The 20,080-nt window shown below is 46.7% G+C and overlaps 2 protein-coding genes across 2 annotated transcripts in view; one reads left to right on the top strand and one right to left on the bottom strand.

The window, feature by feature from the left end:
• cebpa (CCAAT enhancer binding protein alpha) overlaps positions 1 to 20,080 on the top strand; it is a 373,760-nt gene that overhangs the window by 286,350 nt on the left and 67,330 nt on the right. The gene's annotated exons all lie outside the window — the stretch shown is intronic.
• Positions 1 to 20,080, bottom strand: part of LOC144492435 (WD repeat-containing protein 88-like) — a 52,540-nt gene that overhangs the window by 2,070 nt on the left and 30,390 nt on the right. The window contains exons 6-10 of the mRNA XM_078210443.1: positions 15,950 to 16,079; positions 9,495 to 9,676; positions 8,218 to 8,300; positions 4,773 to 4,841; positions 1,576 to 1,668 (exon numbers count right to left, since the gene is read on the bottom strand). Coding sequence (XP_078066569.1) covers positions 1,576 to 1,668; positions 4,773 to 4,841; positions 8,218 to 8,300; positions 9,495 to 9,676; positions 15,950 to 16,079 — 557 coding nt within the window. The remainder of the gene's footprint in view (positions 1 to 1,575; positions 1,669 to 4,772; positions 4,842 to 8,217; positions 8,301 to 9,494; positions 9,677 to 15,949; positions 16,080 to 20,080) is intronic.

Below are 20,080 nucleotides of genomic sequence, written 5' to 3'. Positions count from 1 at the left end.
CAATGCATCTAACCAGCACGTCTTTCGGACTGTGGGAGGAAACCAGAGCATCCGGAGGAAACCCACGCAGACACAGGGAGAACGTGCAAACTCCGCACAGACAGCGACCCAAGGCCAGAATTGAACCCGGATCCCCGATGCTGAGAGGCAGCAGTGCTAACCACTGTGCCACCATGTTGCGTAAATGTAGGACATATGATCAGTAAGCTTGCAGATGACATCCTTGTTGATGATGTGGCAAATAGCAAGCGCAGGAGGAGGCCATTTGACCCATCAAATCTGCACTTTCTCTCGGACAGAGCATCTTACCTATCCCATAACCTCACACATTTACCATGGCCAATTCACCTAACCTGCACATCTTTGGACTGTGCGAGGAAACCCATGCAGACACGGGGGAAAGTGCAAACTCCGCACAGTCACCCAAGGCTGGAATTGAACCCGGGTCCCTGGTGCTGTGAGGCAACAGTGCTAACCACTGTGCCACCGAGAAATCCCCGCCCAGAGTACAGCATGAGACCTTGGGTCAGCTTGGCTCAGTGGCAGTTACTGTTATGAAAGTCTGAAATATAACTGTGTAATTACTGGCAGTCTGAAAATAAAGATCCTTTCACACAGGGAGAGAGCAGATTCCCTCCCCTGGACTAAGGGAGAGAGCAGATTCCCTCCCCTGGACTAAGGGAGAGAGCAGATTCCCTCCCCTGGACTAAGGGAGAGAGCAGATCCCTTCCCCTGGACTAAGGGAGAGAGCAGATTCCCTCCCCTGGACTAAGGCAGAGAGCAGACTCCCTCCCCTGGACTAAGGGAGAGAGCAGATCCCCTCCCCTGGACTAAGGCAGAGAGCAGATTCCCTCCCCTGGACTAAGGGAGAGAGCAGATTCCCTCCCCTGGACTAAGAGAGAGAGAGTAGACTCCCTCCCCTGGACTAAGGGAGAGAGCAGATTCCCTCCCCTGGACTAAGGGAGAGAGCAGATTCCCTCCCCTGGACTAAGGGAGAGAGCAGATCCCCTCCCCTGGACTAAGGGAGAGAGCAGATCCCCTCCCCTGGACTAAGGCAGAGAGCAGACTCCCTCCCCTGGACTAAGGGAGAGAGCAGATCCCCTCCCCTGGACTAAGGCAGAGAGCAGACTCCCTCCCCTGGACTAAGGGAGAGAGCAGATTCCCTCCCCTGGAATAAGGGAGAGAGCAGATCCCCTCCCCTGGACTAAGGCAGAGAGCAGACTCCCTCCCCTGGACTAAGGGAGAGAGCGGATTCCCTCCCCTGGACTAAGGCAGAGAGCAGACTCCCTCCCCTGGACTAAGAGAGAGAGCAGATTCCCTCCCCTGGACTAAGGCAGAGAGCAGACTCCCTCCCCTGGACTAAGGGAGAGAGCAGATTCCCTCCCCTGGAATAAGGGAGAGAGCAGATCCCCTCCCCTGGACTAAGGCAGAGAGCAGACTCCCTCCCCTGGACTAAGGGAGAGAGCGGATTCCCTCCCCTGGACTAAGGCAGAGAGCAGACTCCCTCCCCTGGACTAAGAGAGAGAGCAGATTCCCTCCCCTGGACTAAGCACAAAAGAGATCAGACCCCCAAACCTGCAAAACTTTCGCCCCATGAATCCTCCGTTCAGCTTTGACAGCTGGGACCTGTTCCATTTTCTCAATGTCCCACAAACGCACAGTAGAATCCTAGAAAAATGAAATAGATGAGAAAAAGCAATCTAGAAACAGCAGCTGAAGGTCTTAGAAACAGAGCTAGGTTTGAGTAATTAAAACAATTGCATTGAGAGCACAGACAGAGACTCTATCATACACGCATGGAATATCAGTGATGGGATAGTACCCTAACATTTTAGCACAGGACTTGTTTTTAAAACTTCAATCTCAGGATGTGGACATCACTGACAAGAGCAACAATTCTTGCCCATCTCCAATTGTCCTTGAGAAGGTGGTGAAGCCACCATTGAACCAATTCAGCTCAATAATGAGTGAGGGAGGGTATGCCAGGAGCAGCACAAGGCAAAGTTAAAATCGAGGTGTTAACCTGGTGAAACTACAACACAGAACTACCTGCACACCAAACAGCGAAAGCAGCATGTAATGGACAGGGCTAAGCGATATTACAACCAACAGGTCAGATCCAAGTTCTGCAGTCCCGCCACATCCAGCTGTGAATGGTGATGGACAATTAAACAACTCACTGGAGGAGGAGACTCCACAAATACCCCCGTCCTCAATGATGGAGGAGCCCAGCACATCAAAAAGCTGAGAGAGGTATAGGAAATTCAGAAAGCAAAGAGAGGACATGAAAGAATATGGCAAGAAAAGTCAAGGAGAATCCAAAGACATTTTATCAATACATTTTAACCATTCCAGTTGGTGTTACTGCTGGGCGAGAAGGTTCCGGAATAGAACCCTGGCTCAGAAGTTCATTGCTTTTACTTTTGATTTAGAAAACTTTGAGAATTAGAGTCATAGGATCACAAAATAGTTTTAACAATAAAAACATTGCCTAAATATAATTGATCTGCTCCTGCCCGGTTGATCCCCCAACACCCCCCCCCCCCCTCACTACCCCCTCACCCATGGCTGACTGCACCGCCCCCCCCCTCCATCTCCCCAATCCTGGTTGATTGGCATCCCAGACAATCACCGGTTGCAGAGTGCCAGTTCTCCCCTCCACACCTTAGGCACTGCCCCATCATGGCCTTACACCCTCCCTGTAGGCCCTGCCCCCCCTCAGGCCCCACCCCCTGGGCACTGCTTGGCACCTGATGGGCAGTGCCAGGTGGCAATGGCAGGGTGTCAGGCTGGCACTACCTAAGGAGCACTGCCACCCCCCTCCTGCCTCTGACCACCCGGCGAGGGGCCTCAATGGCCTCCGGTCCCACCAGCGAAGCCACTTCTTCAAGTCCCTGTTGATGGGGGCCATCCATGATGAACTGAGCGCGGACAATTGCGTCCTGGGCTCACTAACACTATGTAAATATTAAAATCAGCCTCGTAACCTTCCCGGGCACGAGACTGATCACACCGGAAATCCAGGGCTGGTTAAGATTGCGAGAGGTGAGAAACCCTCTCATCCGATCTTACTGGCTCGCCCCGCTCATCGACCGGCATGACAAGCCGGTAAGATCACCCCCAGAGTGTTTGAAGACCAGGACTTCAGGCTAGGCATCAAGCTGATGGTGTACAGAGCAGTAGTCATAGCCAGCCTCCTATATAGCTCAGAGACATGGGCTGTGTGCAGCAGGCATCTCAGCTGCCTCCACAACATCCTGCAAATCCACTGGCAGGATAGGTGCACCAATGTCAGTGTTTTCACTCAGGCTGACATCCCCAGCATCGAAGCATTGACCACACTCGACAGCTCCACTGGATGGGTCATATTGTCCACGGGATTGACACAAGAAACATGTGCCCTGCTGGCAGCTTCGACATGCAATTGTGCCCCAGGAGGGCAGAGGAAATGCTTCAGGATTCATTCAAAGCTTCCTTGAAAAAGTACATCATCCCCACCAGCATGTGGGAATCTGTGGCTCGAGACTGCCCAAAGTGGAGCCAAAAGCAAGCTGAAGCCAAGCGTTGACAGCGAAGGGACTGCAGGGTAAACCGGGCACCACCCCACCAGTAACCATCTGCCCACCTGTGACAGAGACTGTAGCTTGCGCAATGAACTCCTCAGTCACTTGAGAACACATTTCTAGTGTGGAAACAAGTCACCCTCAACACCCAGGGGCTGCCTAAGACAGTACAGGACATTCAGCAGATTAATCCCTGGAATGGCACGATCGTTTTATAAGCAGAGATTGGGGAGACTGAGTGAGTTTTCCATATGGTTTCGGAGAATGTGGGGTGACCTCATTGAAACTTGCAAAACCTTTACAGAGTGATAAAAGTCTCAGGATAAAGGCATTTTAGACTGAGTTGAAGAGGAATTTCTTCACTCAGAGCGTGGTGAATCTTCAGAATTCTTAAACCAGTGGGCTGTGGAAGCTCAACCATTAAGCATGTTCACGACAGAAATCGATAGACTGTGACAAAGGGAAACTTTCCCTCCTTGCCCTTCTCAACCTTTGACATGTTTGATCACACCATCCTCCTCCAACACCTCGCCACTGTTGTCCAGCTGGGTGGGACTGTGCTAGATTGATAGATTCTGAAGACTAATGATATTAAGCGAATGGGCATAGCGTGGGAAAGGGGCAGCATGATGGCACAGTGGCGAGCACTGCTGCCTCACAGTGCCAGGGTCTGGGTTCAACTCCAGCCTTGGGTGGCCGTCCGTGTAGCGTTTCCTCTGGGTGCTCCGGTTTCTTCCCACAGTCCAAAGATTTGTAGGTTAGGTGGATTGTCCATTATAAATTGCCCCTTAGTGTCCGGGGGATTAGCTAGGGTAAATGCATGGGGTTATGGGTATAGGGCCTGGGTGGGATTGTGGTCAGTGCAGACTCGATGGGCTGAATGGCCTCCTTCTTCACTGTAGGGATTCTATGATTCTATGGTACTGAGGTGGATAGTCAGCTATGATCTAATTGAATGGTGCAGCAGGCCCAATGGGCTGAATGGCCTAATTGTGCTCCTATATTCCTATGTTTATGTGGCTTGGTGTCATATGTTGTTTCATAATGCTCCTGTGAAGTGCCCGGGGATATTTTATTCAAGGCACAATAAAAGCTGCTGTTGTTTATGTTTAGAGGACACAGGTTTGGAATGTGCTGGTGAAGGAGCCTTGGTGAGTCTTGTAGATAGTACATGAAAATACTCTAAATTATCACAAGTAAAGTCACTACCTTACAGGCAGAGAGAATCCACTTGTTATCTGAGGAAATTGCAACATCCATTACCCAGTCCTTGTGATCCTATTGAGAGGGAAGCAGAGAGTGAGAACAGAAACCCAGTAAATAGAACCAGATTCATCGCAAATTGTTTCAGATTTCCTGTTTCAGATCCTTCTCTTAGCAGAGTCACCAATCATATCCTGTCATTGTGACAAAGGGAAACTTTCCCTCCTTGTCCTTCTCAACCTTTGACATGTCTGATCACACCATCCTCCTCCAACACCTCGCCACTGTTGTCCAGCTGGGTGGGACTGCGCCCAGCTCACACCGAGCTACTTCAGGAGATATTTGGGGAGGTAATAAAAAGCTTGGTTAAAGTGTTAAGTTTTAAGGAGTGGCTGAAAGGAGAAAAGAGAGGTTTCGGGAGGGAATTCTAGAGATTGGAGTCCAGGCAACTGAAGGTGCAACCACCAAAGGTGGAGAGATTACAATTGGGGTTGCACAAAAAGCCAGAATTAGTGGAACACAGATATCTGACTGTTGTGGGGCTGGAGAAGATTAAAGGGACAGTGAGGGGGTACGGCCTTGGAGCAATCTGAAAACAAGGTGCCAAATTTAATTTGATACACCCATGTTTAATTATAAATACAATATGCAGTTGTTAATACATGGATTGCATCAGTTCAAGAAAGCAGCTCACCGCCACCTTATGAAAGGACAATCAGGAATACATATAATCAAGGAACAGGATTAGGCCACTTGGCCTCTCAGGCCTGCTCCATCATTCAAATAGGTCATGGCGATCTGACTTAACCTCAACCTCACATTCCTGCCTACCCCAGATAACCTTTCACCCCCTTGTTAATCGAGAATCTATCTAGCTCTGCCTTAAAAATATTCAGATTCTGCTCCACTGCCTCTTGAAGAAGAGTTCCAAAGACTTACCACCCTTTGAGAGAACAAAATTCTCCCGATATCTGTCTTAAATGAGCGACCCCTTATTTTTAAACAGTGACTCCTAGTTCTAGATTCTCCCCCAAGAGGAAACATCCTCTCCACATCCACCCTGTCAATACCCCTCAGGATCTTAAAGGTTTTGATCAAGTCACCTCTTACTCTTCTAAACTCCAGTGGATACAAAGCTAATCCCTCCAGCCTTTCCTCATAAGGCAACCCATTCCTAGTAATAATCTAGTAAACCTTCTCTTAACTTCTTCTGATGAATTAACATTTTTTCTTAAAAAAGGAGACCAACACTGTATGCAATGCTCCAGATGTGGTCTCCCCAATGCTCTTTAACTGAAGCATAACCTCCCTACTTCTGTAATCAATTCCTCTCGCAATAAGGAATAACACTCTATTCGCTTTCCAAATTACTTGCTGTACCTGCATACTAGCCTTTTGTGAATCATGCACTGGGACACCCAGATCCCTTTGCACCTTGGAGCTCTGCAATCTCTCACCATTTAGATAATTATCTTATTTTTATTCTTCCTGCCAAACTGAACAATTTCACACTTGCCCACATTATACTCCATTTGCCAGATCTTTGCTCACTTATTTAACCTATCCATGTTCCTTTGTAGCTTTCTTATGTCCTCTTCACAATTTAGTTTCCTACCTATCTCTGTGTCATCAGCAAATTTAGCAAACATACCTTCAATCCCCTCATCCAAGTCATTTTATATAAATTGTAAAAAGTTGAGGCCAGCACTGATCTCTCAGACACAGCGCCTGCTACATCCTGCCAACGTATGCTATGCTAATGCTATGCTAATTCTATGCTAATTCTGTTTGCTGTTAGCTAATCAATCTTCAATCTTGTCAATATGTTAGCCCTACACCATAAGTTTTTATTTTCTGAAATAACCTTTGATGTGGCATCTTATCAAATGCCCTCTGGAAATCCAAGTACAGCACACCTACAGTTTCCCTTTATCCATGGCAGATGTGGACTCCAATAAATTGGTTAAGCATGATTTCCCTTTCACAAAACCATGTTGACTCTGCCTAATTGTCTTGAATTTTTCCAAGTGCCCTGCTATAATGTCTTTAATAATGGCTTCTCACTTGATGAGAGATGTTAAGATAACTGGCCTGTAGTTTCCTGTTTTCCCTCTCCCTCCCTTTTTCAATAAAGGAGTTATTTCGTTGGCGGCCAGCAATGGCCATGTTCCGTTAAAGAATATTTTAAAATTGTTATTGCTTCAAGGACAAAGAACCATTTTTTCCCCAAAACATCGACACAGAGAATTGGGAAGAGACTCTAATGGTTCAATGCTTTTAAGGGGAAGTGAGGCAAATGCATTTGGGAGAAAGGAATAGGAAGATATAGAGATAGGGTGAGATGTACAGGGGTAGGAGGAGGCTTATGTGCCGCAGAAACCTGCCTTTGTGCTGTAAATTCTACGTAATTCATGTTGAGTCAACCAAGACTCCCTGCTCTGTTTCTTTAATCCTTGTATTCCCAATTTTTCCTGAGTAATCGATCTCTATTAATTTTCTTCTCATGGTTCTTCCCACTATTTTACCCAGCGTTGCAGAATCTGCTCCAGTTCCTCGTCCTCTGTAAATCGGTTTGTACTGATCCAAGCAGTCAGTTCCAGTTCGTAGTCATGGAATTCCTGAGGAGGTTTAAAAATTGGCAAGTCATGTTGCAGCTTTATAGAACCTTAGTTAGGCCGCACTTGGAATATAGTGTTCAATTCTGGTCGCCACATTACCAGGAGGATGTGGAGGCTTTGGAGAGGGTACAGAAAAGATTTACCAGGATGTTGCCTGGTATGGAGGGCATTAGCTATGAGGAGAGGTTGGAGAAACTTGGTTTGTTCTCACTGGAACGACGGAGGTTGAGGGGCGACCTGATAGAAGTCTACAAGATTATGAGGGGCATGGACAGAGTGGATAGTCAGAAGCTTTTTCCCAGGGTGGAAGAGTCAATTACTAGGGGGCACAGGTTTAAGGTGCGAGGGGTAATGTTTAAAGGAGATGTACGAGGCAGATTTTTTACAGAGTGGTGGGTGCCTGGACCTCGCTGCCGGGGGAGGGAGTGGAAGCGGATACGGTAGTGACATTTATGGGGCGTCTTGGCAAACACATGAATAGGCTGGGATTAGAGGGATATGGTCCCTGAAAGGGTAGAGAGGTTTAGTTAAGTTGGGCAGCATGGTCAGTGCAGGCTTGGAGGGCTGAAGGGCCAGTTCCTATGCTGTAATTTACTTTGTTCTTTGTGGTTTATCCTGTGTTCATTACCCCCAGTATTCTTGCAAATCGCCCTCTCTGATTTGCCTCCTCCTTAACCCTGGCCCCCACTGATCTCCTCCCTGACACAGACCTTACCAACAACCCAACAAATCTCTCCCTTCCAGAACAATCCTCTGTGATCCTCACTCCCACCCATTCATACCAGGACCAGTTATATTCCAATGTTTTTATGGCATTATGAAGTTTAACAAACCTTTAAAACCAGTTTCAGGTACAGTCCTGCTGTGTCCCAGACAGATATGGTTTGGTCGTAAGATCCAGCTACAATCAGAGATGCTGTGGGGTAATAAGAGTGAGACATTGAGAGCAACATCTGCAATCTCGATTGAGTAATAGGAACAGAGTGTGATAAAACAGCACAACAAAGAGACAGCTGTGACACAGCGGCTAACACAGTCACCGCCTAATGGGGACATTCATCATTCAAACTTTGAGACTGAGGGCACGCTGCACTGTCAGAGGGTCAGTACTGAGGGAGTGCTGCACTGTCAGAGCATCAGTACTGAAGGAGTGCTGCACTGTCAGAGGGTCAGTACTGAGGGACTGCCGCACTGTCAGAGGGTCAGTACTGAGAGAGTGCCGCACTGTCAGAGGGTCAGTACTGAGAGAGTGCCGCACTGTCAGAGGGGCAGTACTGAGGGAGTGCCGCACTGTCAGACGGTCAGTACTGAGGGACTGCCGCACTGTCAGAGGGTCAGTACTGAGAGAGTGCCGCACTGTCAGAGGGTCAGTACTGAGGGAGTGTCGCACTGTCAGAGGGTCAGTACTGAGGGAGTGCCACACTGTCAGAGGGTCAGTGCTGAGGGAGTGCTGCACTGTCAGAGGGTCAGTACTGAGGGAGTGCCACACTGTCAGAGGGTCAGTGCTGAGGGAGCACGGCACTGTCAGAGGGTCAGTGCTGAGGGAGTACGGCACTGTCAGAGGGTCAGTACTGAGGGAGTGTTGTACAGACAGAGGGTCAGTATTGAGGGAGTGCCGCACTGTCAGAGGGTCAGTACTGAGGGAGTGTTGTACAGACAGAGGGTCAGTATTGAGGGAGTGCTGCACTGTCAGAGGGTCAGTACTGAGGGAGTGTTGTACAGACAGAGGGTCAGTATTGAGGGAGTGCTGCACTGTCAGAGGGTCAGTGCTGAGGGAGTGTTGTACAGACAGAGGATCAGTATTGAGAGAATACTGCAAGGTTATTTTTGGGGGCCAGGAATCAACTAGGCTTTCTGCCGCTGATCACTGCCCTGTGGTCTGGGTTAGAGATTGAGGACTGCTGATCTTGGTCACCTGTTCAGTAAGTCCTATCAGAAGGAATGTACTCAGTTGCAGCAGGATTGGGCAAGACTGTGGTCCCTTGTTGTCAGTCAATCATTGCTGATTCCCATGTTTTAACATTCACTTGGAAGCACAGCCCTGCGGACATGAGAACAGCAATCCTGTCACTTGCCTTATTTATTAGCTGGGTGTGTAATGAAAACTCACAATCTTTGGACATTGCACAGGAACTGATGCAACCTTTGTGAGCATCAGTGAGGCTCCGAGGGCCCTGGGATCGGAATTCTCCCACTGCAACATCCCACACCAGCATCGTCTTGTCCCAGGAGGCAGTGCAGAGTACATTCCCCATTTGGTTGAAGCAGCAGTCTGACACCACATTCCTGTGCCTGGGAGGAACAGAAAAGACTTCGAGCTTGTCCAGTTTTCCAGATAGTTGCAACAATAGGAACCTAGGAGCAGGAGTGGGCCATTCAGCCCATTGAATCTGCTCTGCCATTCAATTAAATCATGGCTGATCATCTACCTCAATACCACTTTCCCGTGATATCTCCAAATCCCTTGATATCATTAGTCTCCAGAAATCCACGGATTTCGGTCTTGACAATCCTCAATGATTGAGCTTTCACAGCCCTCTGCTTGATTACAATGCAATATTCCTTCACTCCCCCCTCATCTTCACAAATGGACCCAGATTTCAAGGATAACACAGGTTACATGACATACCTTATGCTATAATATTCTCAATAAACACATAGTCTCTCTAACCCAACAGGCTAACTGTGGTCAAACAACACTCCACTCTGAAACCAGTGGCAGATGCCGCTTAATCAATCATCTATGGGTTTCTCCTCAAATTCCCCCCAGATGATTGTCACACCAGTGTTTCCAAACTCCCCTCACAAAAAGCTTTAAAATCTTATTTCACACAATGCCTCAGTTGTTTCCCTCAAGCATCCACCTTCATTTCCAAACTCTCCTTTCAAACAAAGCTTTCCTTCAGCTGTCTCAGCAAGGATCCACCCCAAAGTTTTCCAATTCTCCTTTCAGTATTCGTTTGTCTTGACTAGCCACATGCATTCAGGTTTTTCACACAATCTCTCAGGTATTCAGTCCCCAACTGAATACTATTAAAATAAGGATTCCAACCCTTATGATTGCTTCAGATATGTGGCTTTTCTCTAGCCAACCTCACCAGCTCTGCTCTTCCCAGATGTGACTTTAACTTCAACAAACAATTTGCTATTCCAATTGCAGCTTCTGTTTGTTTCTTTGACATCAGACTTCCTGGAACATATCTTTAATTCCCTGGCTTCTAGAACTAACTGTTCTTTAGTTTTCTCTGGTACTTGCTTTCGTGCCCATTACTCCATTGTTTTACTTGTGCTCTGGTGGAACTGAGAGAGTTGTTCTCTCTCTAGCTTCTTAGTTCCATCTGCTCTGGTTCAGTTAAACTATAAACAAATAAAGGTCTCTTCCCCTAAAAGTGGCCCCTGGTTGCTAAGCAACACCCCATTATTTCTCCAGGCTCTTATTTGCTTTACATGTCATAAACTCTCTCAGCACAATGCAGCTGCTGTTTGAACTGAAACCAAAAACCCCATACATGCAAACGCCTTTGTTTAACATGAATTTAACTAGAGTTTTACCCTTTCCTACACAGAAACATTAAACAAACCCACTTAAATCTATACCTTATTTCTTATATCCAGCAATACAAATATAGATCACTTAAAAGTACCCTGGAATGCATCCCAGGGTACTAAAAGAGATGGTGGGAGAAATAGCAAATGCACTAGTGGTAATTTACCAAAATTTGCTGGACTCTGGGGTGGTTCCCGCAGATTGGAAAACAGCAAATGTGGTGCCACTGTTTAAAAAAGGAGGTAGACAAAAGGCGGGTAACTATAGGCCGGTTAGCTTAACTTCTGTAGGAGGGAAATTGCTTGAATCTATCACCAAGGAAGAAATAGCGAGACATCTGGATATAAAGTGTCTCATTGGTAAGGCGCAGCATGGGTTCATGAAGGGCAGGTCATGTTTGACTAATTTGGTGGAATTCTTTGAGAACATTACATGTGCAGTGGACAATGGGGAACCTGTGGATGTGGTGTATCTGGATTTCCAGATGGCATTTGACAAGGTGCCGCACCAAAGACTGCTACATAAGATAAAGGTGCACAGTACTACGGGTAATGTATTGGCATGGATAGAGGATTGGTTAACTAACAGAAAGCAAAGAGTGGGGGTAAATGGGTGTTTTTCTGGTTGGCGATCAGTGGCTTGTGTTGTGCTTCAGGGATCAGTTTTGGGACCACAATTGTTTACGATTTACATAGATGATCCGGAATTGGGGACCAAGTATAGTGTGTCAAAATTCGCAGATGACACTAAGATGGGTGGAAGAGCAAAGTGTGCAGAGGACGCTGAAAGTCCGCAAAGGGATATAGATAATCTAAGTGAGTGGGCGAGGGTCTGGCAGATGGAGTACAATGTTGGTAAATGTGAGGTCATCCATTTTGGTAGGAATAACAGGAAAATGGACTATTATTTAAATGGTAAAAATTTGCAGCATGCTGCTGTGCAGAGGGACCTGGGTGTCCTTGTGCAGGAATTTCAAGGAGTTGGTTTGCAGGTGCAGCAGGTAATTAAGAAGGCAAATGGAATTTTGTCCTTCATTGCTAGAGATTCAGCACGGATTCGTGAAGGGCAAGTCGTGCCTCACAAATTTGATAGAATTTTTTGAGGAGGTAACTAAGTGTGTTGATGAAGGTAGGGCAGTTGATGTCATATACATGGATTTTAGTAAGGCGTTTGATAAGGTCCCCCATGGTCGGCTTATGATGAAAGTGAGGAGGTGTGGGATAGAGGGAAAGTTGGCCAATTGGATAGGTAACTGGCTGTCTGACCGAAGACAGAGGGTGGTGGTCGATGGAAAATTTTCGGATTGGAGGCAGGTTGCTAGCGGTGTGCCGCAGGGATCAGTGCTTGGTCCTCTGCTCTTTGTGATTTTTATTAATGACTTAGAGGAGGGGGCTGAAGGGTGGATCAGTAAATTTGCTGATGACATCAAGATTGGTGGAGTAGTGGATGAGGTGGAGGGCTGTTGTAGGCTGCAAAGAGACATAGATAGGATGCAAAGCTGGGCTGAAAAATGGCAAATGGAGTTTAACCCTGATAAATGTGAGGTGATTCATTTTGGTAGGACAAATTTAAATGTGGATTACAGGGTCAAAGGTAGGGTTCTGAAGACTGTGGAGGAACAGAGAGATCTTGGGGTCCATATCCACAGATCTCTAAAGGTTGCCAGTCAAGTGGATAGAGCTGTGAAGAAGGCCTATAGTGTGTTAGCTTTTATTAACAGGGGGTTGGAGTTTAAGAGCCGTGGGGTTATGCTGCAACTGTACAGGACCTTGGTGAGACCACATTTGGAATATTGTGTGCAGTTCTGGTCACCTCACTATAAGAAGGATGTGGAAGCGCTGGAAAGAGTGCAGAGGAGATTTACCAGGATGCTGCCTGGTTTGGAGGGTAGGTCATATGAGGAAAGGTTGAGGGAGCTAGGGCTGTTCTCTCTGGAGCGGAGGAGGCTGAGGGGAGACTTAATAGAGGTGTATAAAATGATGAAGGGGATAGATAGAGTGAACGTTCAAAGACTATTTCCTCGGGTGGATGGAGCTATTACAAGGGGGCATAACTATAGGGTTCGTGGTGGGAGATACAGGACGGATATCAGAGGTAGGTTCTTTACGCAGAGAGTGGTTGGGGTGTGGAATGGACTGCCTGCAGTGATAGTGGAGTCAGACACTTTAGAAACATTTAAGCGATTATTGGATAGGCACATGGAGCACACCAGGATGATAGGGAGTGGGATAGCTTGATCTTGGTTTCAGATAAAGCTCGGCACAACATCGTGGGCCGAAGGGCCTGTTCTGTGCTGTACTGTTCTATTCTATAAGGAGGGATGGAGTTTAAAAACAGCGAGGTTATATAGCAGCTGTATAAGGTGCTGGTGAGGCCACACCTGAAGTACTGTGTACAGTTTTGGTCTCCTTACTTGAGAAAGGATATACTGGCACTGGAGGGGGTGCAGAGGAGATTCACTAGGTTGATTCCGGAGTTGAGAGGGTTGGCTTATGAGGAGAGACTGAGTAGACTGGGGCTATACTCATTGGAATTCAGAAGAATGAGGGGAGATCTTATAGAAACATATAAGATTATGAAGGGAATAAATAAGATAGAAGCAGGGAAGTTGTTTCCACTGGTGGGTGAAACAAGAACTAGGGGGCATAGCCTCAAAATAAAGGGAAGCAGATTTAGGACAGAGTTAAGGAGGAACTTCTTCACACAAAAGGTTGTGAACCTGTGGAATTTCCTGCCCTGTGAAGCAGTTGAGGCTACCTTATTAAATGTTTTTAAGGCAAGGATAGATAAATTTTTGAACAGTAAAGGAATTAAGGGTTATGGTGAGCGGGCGGGTAAGTGGAGCTGAATCCACGAAAATATCAGCCATGATCTTACTGAATGGCAGAGCAGGCTCGAGGGGCCAGATGGCCTACTCCTGCTCCTAGTTCTTATGTTCTTAAAACAATCTCTGCTTCCTGACCATTCCCACTCAGTTTGGTGTAATTAGTAAATTTAGAAATATTACATTTGGTCCTCAAATCCAAGTCATTTAATATAGATTGTGAACAGCTGTGGCCCTCGCACTGATCTTTGTGCATTAGTAACAGCCAGCCATCCTGAGAATCATTCATTTATTCCTACCCTCTGCTTTCTGCCAGTTAACCAATTCTCAATCCATAACAATATACTTCCCCTCAAACCCACACACTCCAATTGTATTTATTAATCTTCTGTGTGGGGCTTTATTAAAAGCCTTCTGAAAATCCAAATATATCACATCCACTGGTTTTCCCTTTATGTATGATACAGGTAATATCATCAAAAAGCACCAACTGGTTTGTCAAATGTGACTTCCCTTCCATAAATTCAGGTGATCTTGCCCGGGTTTACCATTCTTGTTTAAATATCCAGTCATCACAAAGAGTTATAGAGGTTTATAGCATGGAAACAGGCTCTTCGGCCCAACTTGTCCATGCGCCCCTTTTTTTAACCACTAAGCTAGTCCCAATTGCCCATATCCCTCTATACCCATCTTACCCATGTAACTGTCTAAATGCTTTTTAAAAGACAAAATTGTACCCGCCTCTACTACTGCCTCCGGCAGCTTGTTCCAGACACTCACCACCCTCTGTGTGAAAAAATTGCCCCTTCTTTTGTATCTCTTCCCTCTCACCTTAAACCTATGCCCCCCAGTTTTAGACTCTCCTACCAAAAGATGTTGACTATCTAGCTGCTCTATGCACCTCATTATTTTATAGACCTCTATACGATCACCCCTAAGCCTCCCAAGCCCCAGGGAACATCCATTATAATAGATTCTAACATTCTCCCTCCTACATCAAACATCAAACTAACAGCTCTGTGGTTCTCCATCTCCCCCTTCCTCAATAGTGAAATGTGCTACTTTCCAGTCCACGGGAACCTTTCCAGAATCCAGCACCCGCTATCTCGAGCCACTTCTTTCAACACTCTGGGGTGAAGGGATTCATCAACTTTCAACTCCGTTTACTTTTCAAATACTACCTCAATTTCACAAGTCCCTTGGTTACCTCGTATTTCTGGGAGATTTTCTGTATCTTCTTCCATGAAGACAGACACAAAGTAACTGTTCCGTTTCTCTGCCATTTTCCTGTTCTCCACTATAATTCCTCCTGTTGCATCTGTAATGGGCAATATTTGTCCTAGCTAATCTTTTCCTTTTCACATACCTAAAGAAGCTTTTGCAGTTCGCCTTTATGTTTCTCATTCGTTTGCATTGATATTCTCTTTTCCCTTTCTTTATTAGATTCTTTATCCTCCTTTGCTGGACTCTTAATTGCTCCCAATCTTCGGGAAAGCACTTTTTCAGGCATCCTTATAAGTCACTTCCTTTGATCTAACTCAATCTTTAACTTATTTTGTTAACCTCGGTTGATTTATCTTTCCCTTTGTGTGTCTGTGCCTTGGAGAAACGTACATCTGTTGTAGACCATATAGTATTTTTTTAAATATTAGCCATTGTCTGTCCACCATCAAATCTTTTAGTATATTTTCCCAATCCGCCACAGCCAACTTGTTCCTCATATCTTCACAATTTCCTTTCTTCAGATTTAATACTTGCTTCAGAATGAACTATCTTGCATTCAAACCTAATGCAAAGCTATATCGTATTATGGTCACTACTTACCAAAGGCTTCTTTCCAGCAAGGTTATTAATTCATCCTTTCACATTACACAACACTAAATCCAGAATAGCTTACTCCCCAGTTGACTCCTCAAACACAGGAAATTTATCAACAAAATTTAATACTGAGCAATAAAAGGATTTCTTGCAATCACCCTTTTAAATCTTGTTGCACCTTCCCCAGTGACCACAATTGCATAGGGAGACTAGAATTGCACGCACTATTCAAAGCCTGGTTAAACAAAGATTCAATACAATTTAAAAACAGCTTCTTTGCTTTGCAATTCTTTGCTCTAGGAATGATCCCGAGTGGTTTTGCTGCTGCAAGTCCCCTTCCCAAGTTCAATTCTGCTATGAAAAGATACCCTCATACTTCTTCAATGTCATGGTTGTCCTGTGCACCGACATGTCCCAGATTCGAGCAGTTCTGTCACAAGACGTGGAGGCCACATGTTGTCCATTTGGATTAAAGCAGCAGCTTGTCACGGTGCTGAGGTGCTGGTCTGAGGGTTGGGGGGGGGGGGGGGGGGGGGAACCATTGGAGGAAACAATTAGAAACTACTACACTCTGAACTTCAAAATCACACCAAGTTCCACTCGGGAAGCCTGCTCTCAGAGAGCTAGGCATGGCGGGGGTGGGGGAAACGAGATGGACAGGTTTTGGGAGAAGGAACAGGAGGGAGAGGTAGGGGGTGCAGGGAAGAGGAATGGGAGGAGGTGGGTGGAACAGAGGAGGGTGAGAGTATGGGAGGGGAAAGCAGGGGGCTCCAGGGACCATGGGAAGGGCTAGGGGCTCAAGCTCAGTGGGGCAGACAATGGAGAATAGAGTGGGGGAATGTGTGGGACAGGTGGATAAATCTAGAGTGAACACAGCACAAAGAAGCCAGTCTTTTACTCGAGGCCCGAGTCTTCTGCTGATTCTTCTGAACAGAATCAGGCAGTGAATGGCCCTTGTGGTCTCCCTACAGTCACTCCAGGCAATGTCAGGACAATGTCGGCTACTGTGACTGTCTCATCCAGCAGAGGTGGCAGAAGAGGATTCTGGGAAGTCAACTCAGTCACCTTGACTCTACTGTGGGTAGCCGAGGAACTGGTGTCAAGGAGCGGTTAAATCTGAGATACTAAGTCCCTCCCTCCCTCCTCGTCTAACCAAAATAAAGGCACAGTGAGGAGGACAATCAAGGTAAAAGCAAGGTAAGATTCTTATCCTTATATCTTTCTGAAGTGTACAAGGGCAGAGATGGCAGTTAGGACAGTGATATGCTCCTCCTGCCAGACGTGGGAGATCCAGGTGCTTTCTCGCATCCCTGACCACTATGTCTGCAGGAAGTGAAACTAACTGCAGCTCCTCGCAGACAGCGTGGTTCAGTTGGAGGAGCATCTGGACACACTGCGGAGCATACAGGGAGCAGAGAGTGTGATAGACACTAGCTTCAGGGAGGTGATCACACCACAGGTTCAGTCAGGTAGATGGGTGACCGCCAGGAGAGACAGGCAGGTAAGGCAGGAGTCTCCTGTGGCTATTCCCCTCTCAAACTGGATACTGTTGGAGGGGGATAGCCTGTCAGGGGAAGATACCAGCAGCAGCCAGGCCTGTGGCACCACAACTGGTTCTGCTGTAGGGCAGGGTCAAGCTAAGTCCAAGCCAGTGATAGTAGGAGGAGACTTAATAGTGAGAAGCACAGACAGGCATTTCTGTGGCCGTGAACGAGACTCTAGAATGGTGTCAGGGTTCTGGATGTCTCTGAACAAGTACAGGGCACCCTGAAACAGGAGGGTAAACAGACAGATGCCATTGTCCACATTGGCACTAATGACAGTGGCAGGAAGAGGTCCTATGAAGACAATTCAGGGAGTTAGGTTGGGAGCTAAAAAGCAGGACCTCTAGGGTAGTAATCTCAGGATTACTCCCCATGCCATGTGCTCATGAGGCTTGGAACAGGGAGATAGTACAGTTGAACATGTGTCTAAAGAGCTGGTGTAGGAGGGAGGGCTTTAGATAAATGGATCACTGGAATGTCTTCTGGGGAAGGTGGGACCTTACAAGAAGGGCAGGTTACACCTGAACCGGAGAGGCACCAATATCCTGGACGGGAGGTTTGCCAGTGCTGTTCGGGAGGGTTTAAACTGGTGCGGCAGGGGTGGGTGGGAACTGGAACAGCAGGCCAGTAATTGTAGAGACTGGGGATAAAAGTGAGACTGAGATAAATATAGCACAGAGTAAGAGCAGGCAGTGGGAAGCCACGGGGCTCAGAGGGACTGGAGGTCTGGAATGCGTTTGCTTCAATGCAAGAAGTATAACAGGTAAAACATGAACTGAGAGCCTGGATTACTGCTTGGAATTATGATGTTGCAATTACGGGGACATGGTTAAATAACGACAGGACTGGCAGCTTAACATTATGGAATACCGTTATTTTAGGCTGGACAGAAGGGGAAACGAAAGGGTTGAGGGAGTTGCATTGCTGATTAGGGAGCAGATTACAGCTGTGTTGAGGGAGGAGACATTGGAGGGATCTTGTTGTGAGGCATTATTGGTGGAGCTCAGGAATAGGAAGGGTGAAATCACCAGTTGGGAGTGTACTACAGACAGCCCGCAGGAGACAGAGGAGAGATGTGTAGTCAGATACTGAAAAGGTGTGAAAAAAGCAGGGAGAGAGTGCAGATAAACACGTGGCTGCAGGGATGGTGTAGGAGGGAGGGTTTCAGTTACATGGATAATTGGAACACATTCTGGGGAAGGTGGGACCTGTACAAACAGGACGGGTTGCACCTGAACCAGAGGGGCACCAATATCCTGGGAGGGAAATTTGCACAGTAAGAAGTCTCACAACACCAGGTCTCCGAACTGGAGACTTCTTACTATGCTTAGCCCAGTCCAACGCCGGCATCTCCACATCAGGGAAATTTGCTACAGCTCTTCGGGGGGGTTTAAACTAATTTGTCAGGGGGATGGGAAAAGGAGCTGTAGTCCAGAAGCCAGTGTTGAGTGCAGTGAGGTACTGAGGAAGGTATCAAGGTCGCAGGAGTGTACCGGCAGACAGGAAGGTGGGTTGAAGTGTGTCTACTTCAATTCAAGGAGCATCCGAAATAAGGTAGGTGAACTTGGAGCGTGGATTGGTACTTGGGACTACACTGTTGTGGCCATTACGGAGACATGGTTAGAACAGGGACAGGAATGGTTGTTGGAAGTTCCGGGGTATAGATGTTTCAGTAAGAGTAGGGAAGGTGGTAAAATAGGTGGAGGAGTAGCAGTGTTAATCAAGGATAGTTTAACGGCTGCAAAAAGGCAGTTCGAGGGGGTCTGCCTACTGAGGTAATATGGGCTGAAGCTAAAAATAGGAAAGGAGCGGTCATGTTGTTGGGAGTTTTCTATAGGCCCCCAAATAGTAATAGAGATGTGGAGGAGGAAATTGCAAAGCAGATTATGGATAGGTGTGGAGGTTTGCACTGTTTGAGAGCACATTTCCACTCCATCTGACGAAGGAGCAGTGCTCCGAAAGCTTATGGTATTTGCTACCAAATAAACCTGTTGGACTTTAACCTGGTGTTGTGAGACTTCTTACTAGGTGTGGAGGTCACAGGGTAGTTGTCATGGGTGACTTTAACTTTCCAAATATTGATTGGAACCTTTATAGGTCGAATAGTTCGGATGGGGCAGTTTTTGTACAGTGCGTGCAGGAGGGTTTCCTGACACAATATGTGGATAGGCCGACAAGAGGTGGGGCCACATTGGATTTGATACTGGGTAATGAACCGGGACAAGTGTTAGATTTGGTTGTGGGAGAGCACTTTGGAGATAGTGACCACAATTCGGTGTCTTTCATTATTGCAATGGAGAGGGATAGGGCCATACGGCAGGGCAAGGTTTAGAATTGGGGGAGGGGTAATTATGATGCGATTAGGCAAGAATTAGGGAGCATAAGATGGGAACAGGAACTCTCAGGAAAAGGCACAAATGAAAAGTGCAGCTTGTTCAAGGAACAAACACTGCGTGTCCTTGATAGGTATGTCCCTGTCAGGCAGGGAGGAAATGGCCGAGTGAGGGAACCATGGTTCACAAAAGAGGTTGAATGTCTTGTCAAGAGGAAAAAGGAAGCGTATGTAAGGATGAGAAAACAAGGTTCAATTGGGTCGATTGAGGGTTACAAGTTAGCAAGGAATGAACTAAAAAAAGGGCTTAGGAGAGGTAGGAGGAGGCATCAGAAGTCCTTGGTGAGTCGGATCAAGGAAAACCCCAAGGCTTTTTACTCTTATGTGAGAAATAAAAGAATGACCAGGGTGAGGTTAGGGCCGGTCAGGGACAATAGTGGGAACTTGTGCATGGAGTCAGAAGAGATAGGCGAGGTGATGAATGAATACTTTTCTTCAGTGCTCACCAAGGAGAGGGGCCATGTTTTTGAGGATGAGAGTGTGATACAGGCTGATAGGCTGGAGGAGGTAGATGTTCTGAGGGAAGATGTATAAGCAATTTTGAAAAACCTGAGGGTCGATAAGTCCCCTG

This window comes from Mustelus asterias, chromosome 4, assembly GCF_964213995.1.
Source record: "Mustelus asterias chromosome 4, sMusAst1.hap1.1, whole genome shotgun sequence".
Lineage (NCBI taxonomy): Eukaryota > Metazoa > Chordata > Chondrichthyes > Carcharhiniformes > Triakidae > Mustelus > Mustelus asterias.
Note: the sequence above shows the minus strand (reverse complement) of the source record. Positions and strands in the feature narration are given on the sequence as shown.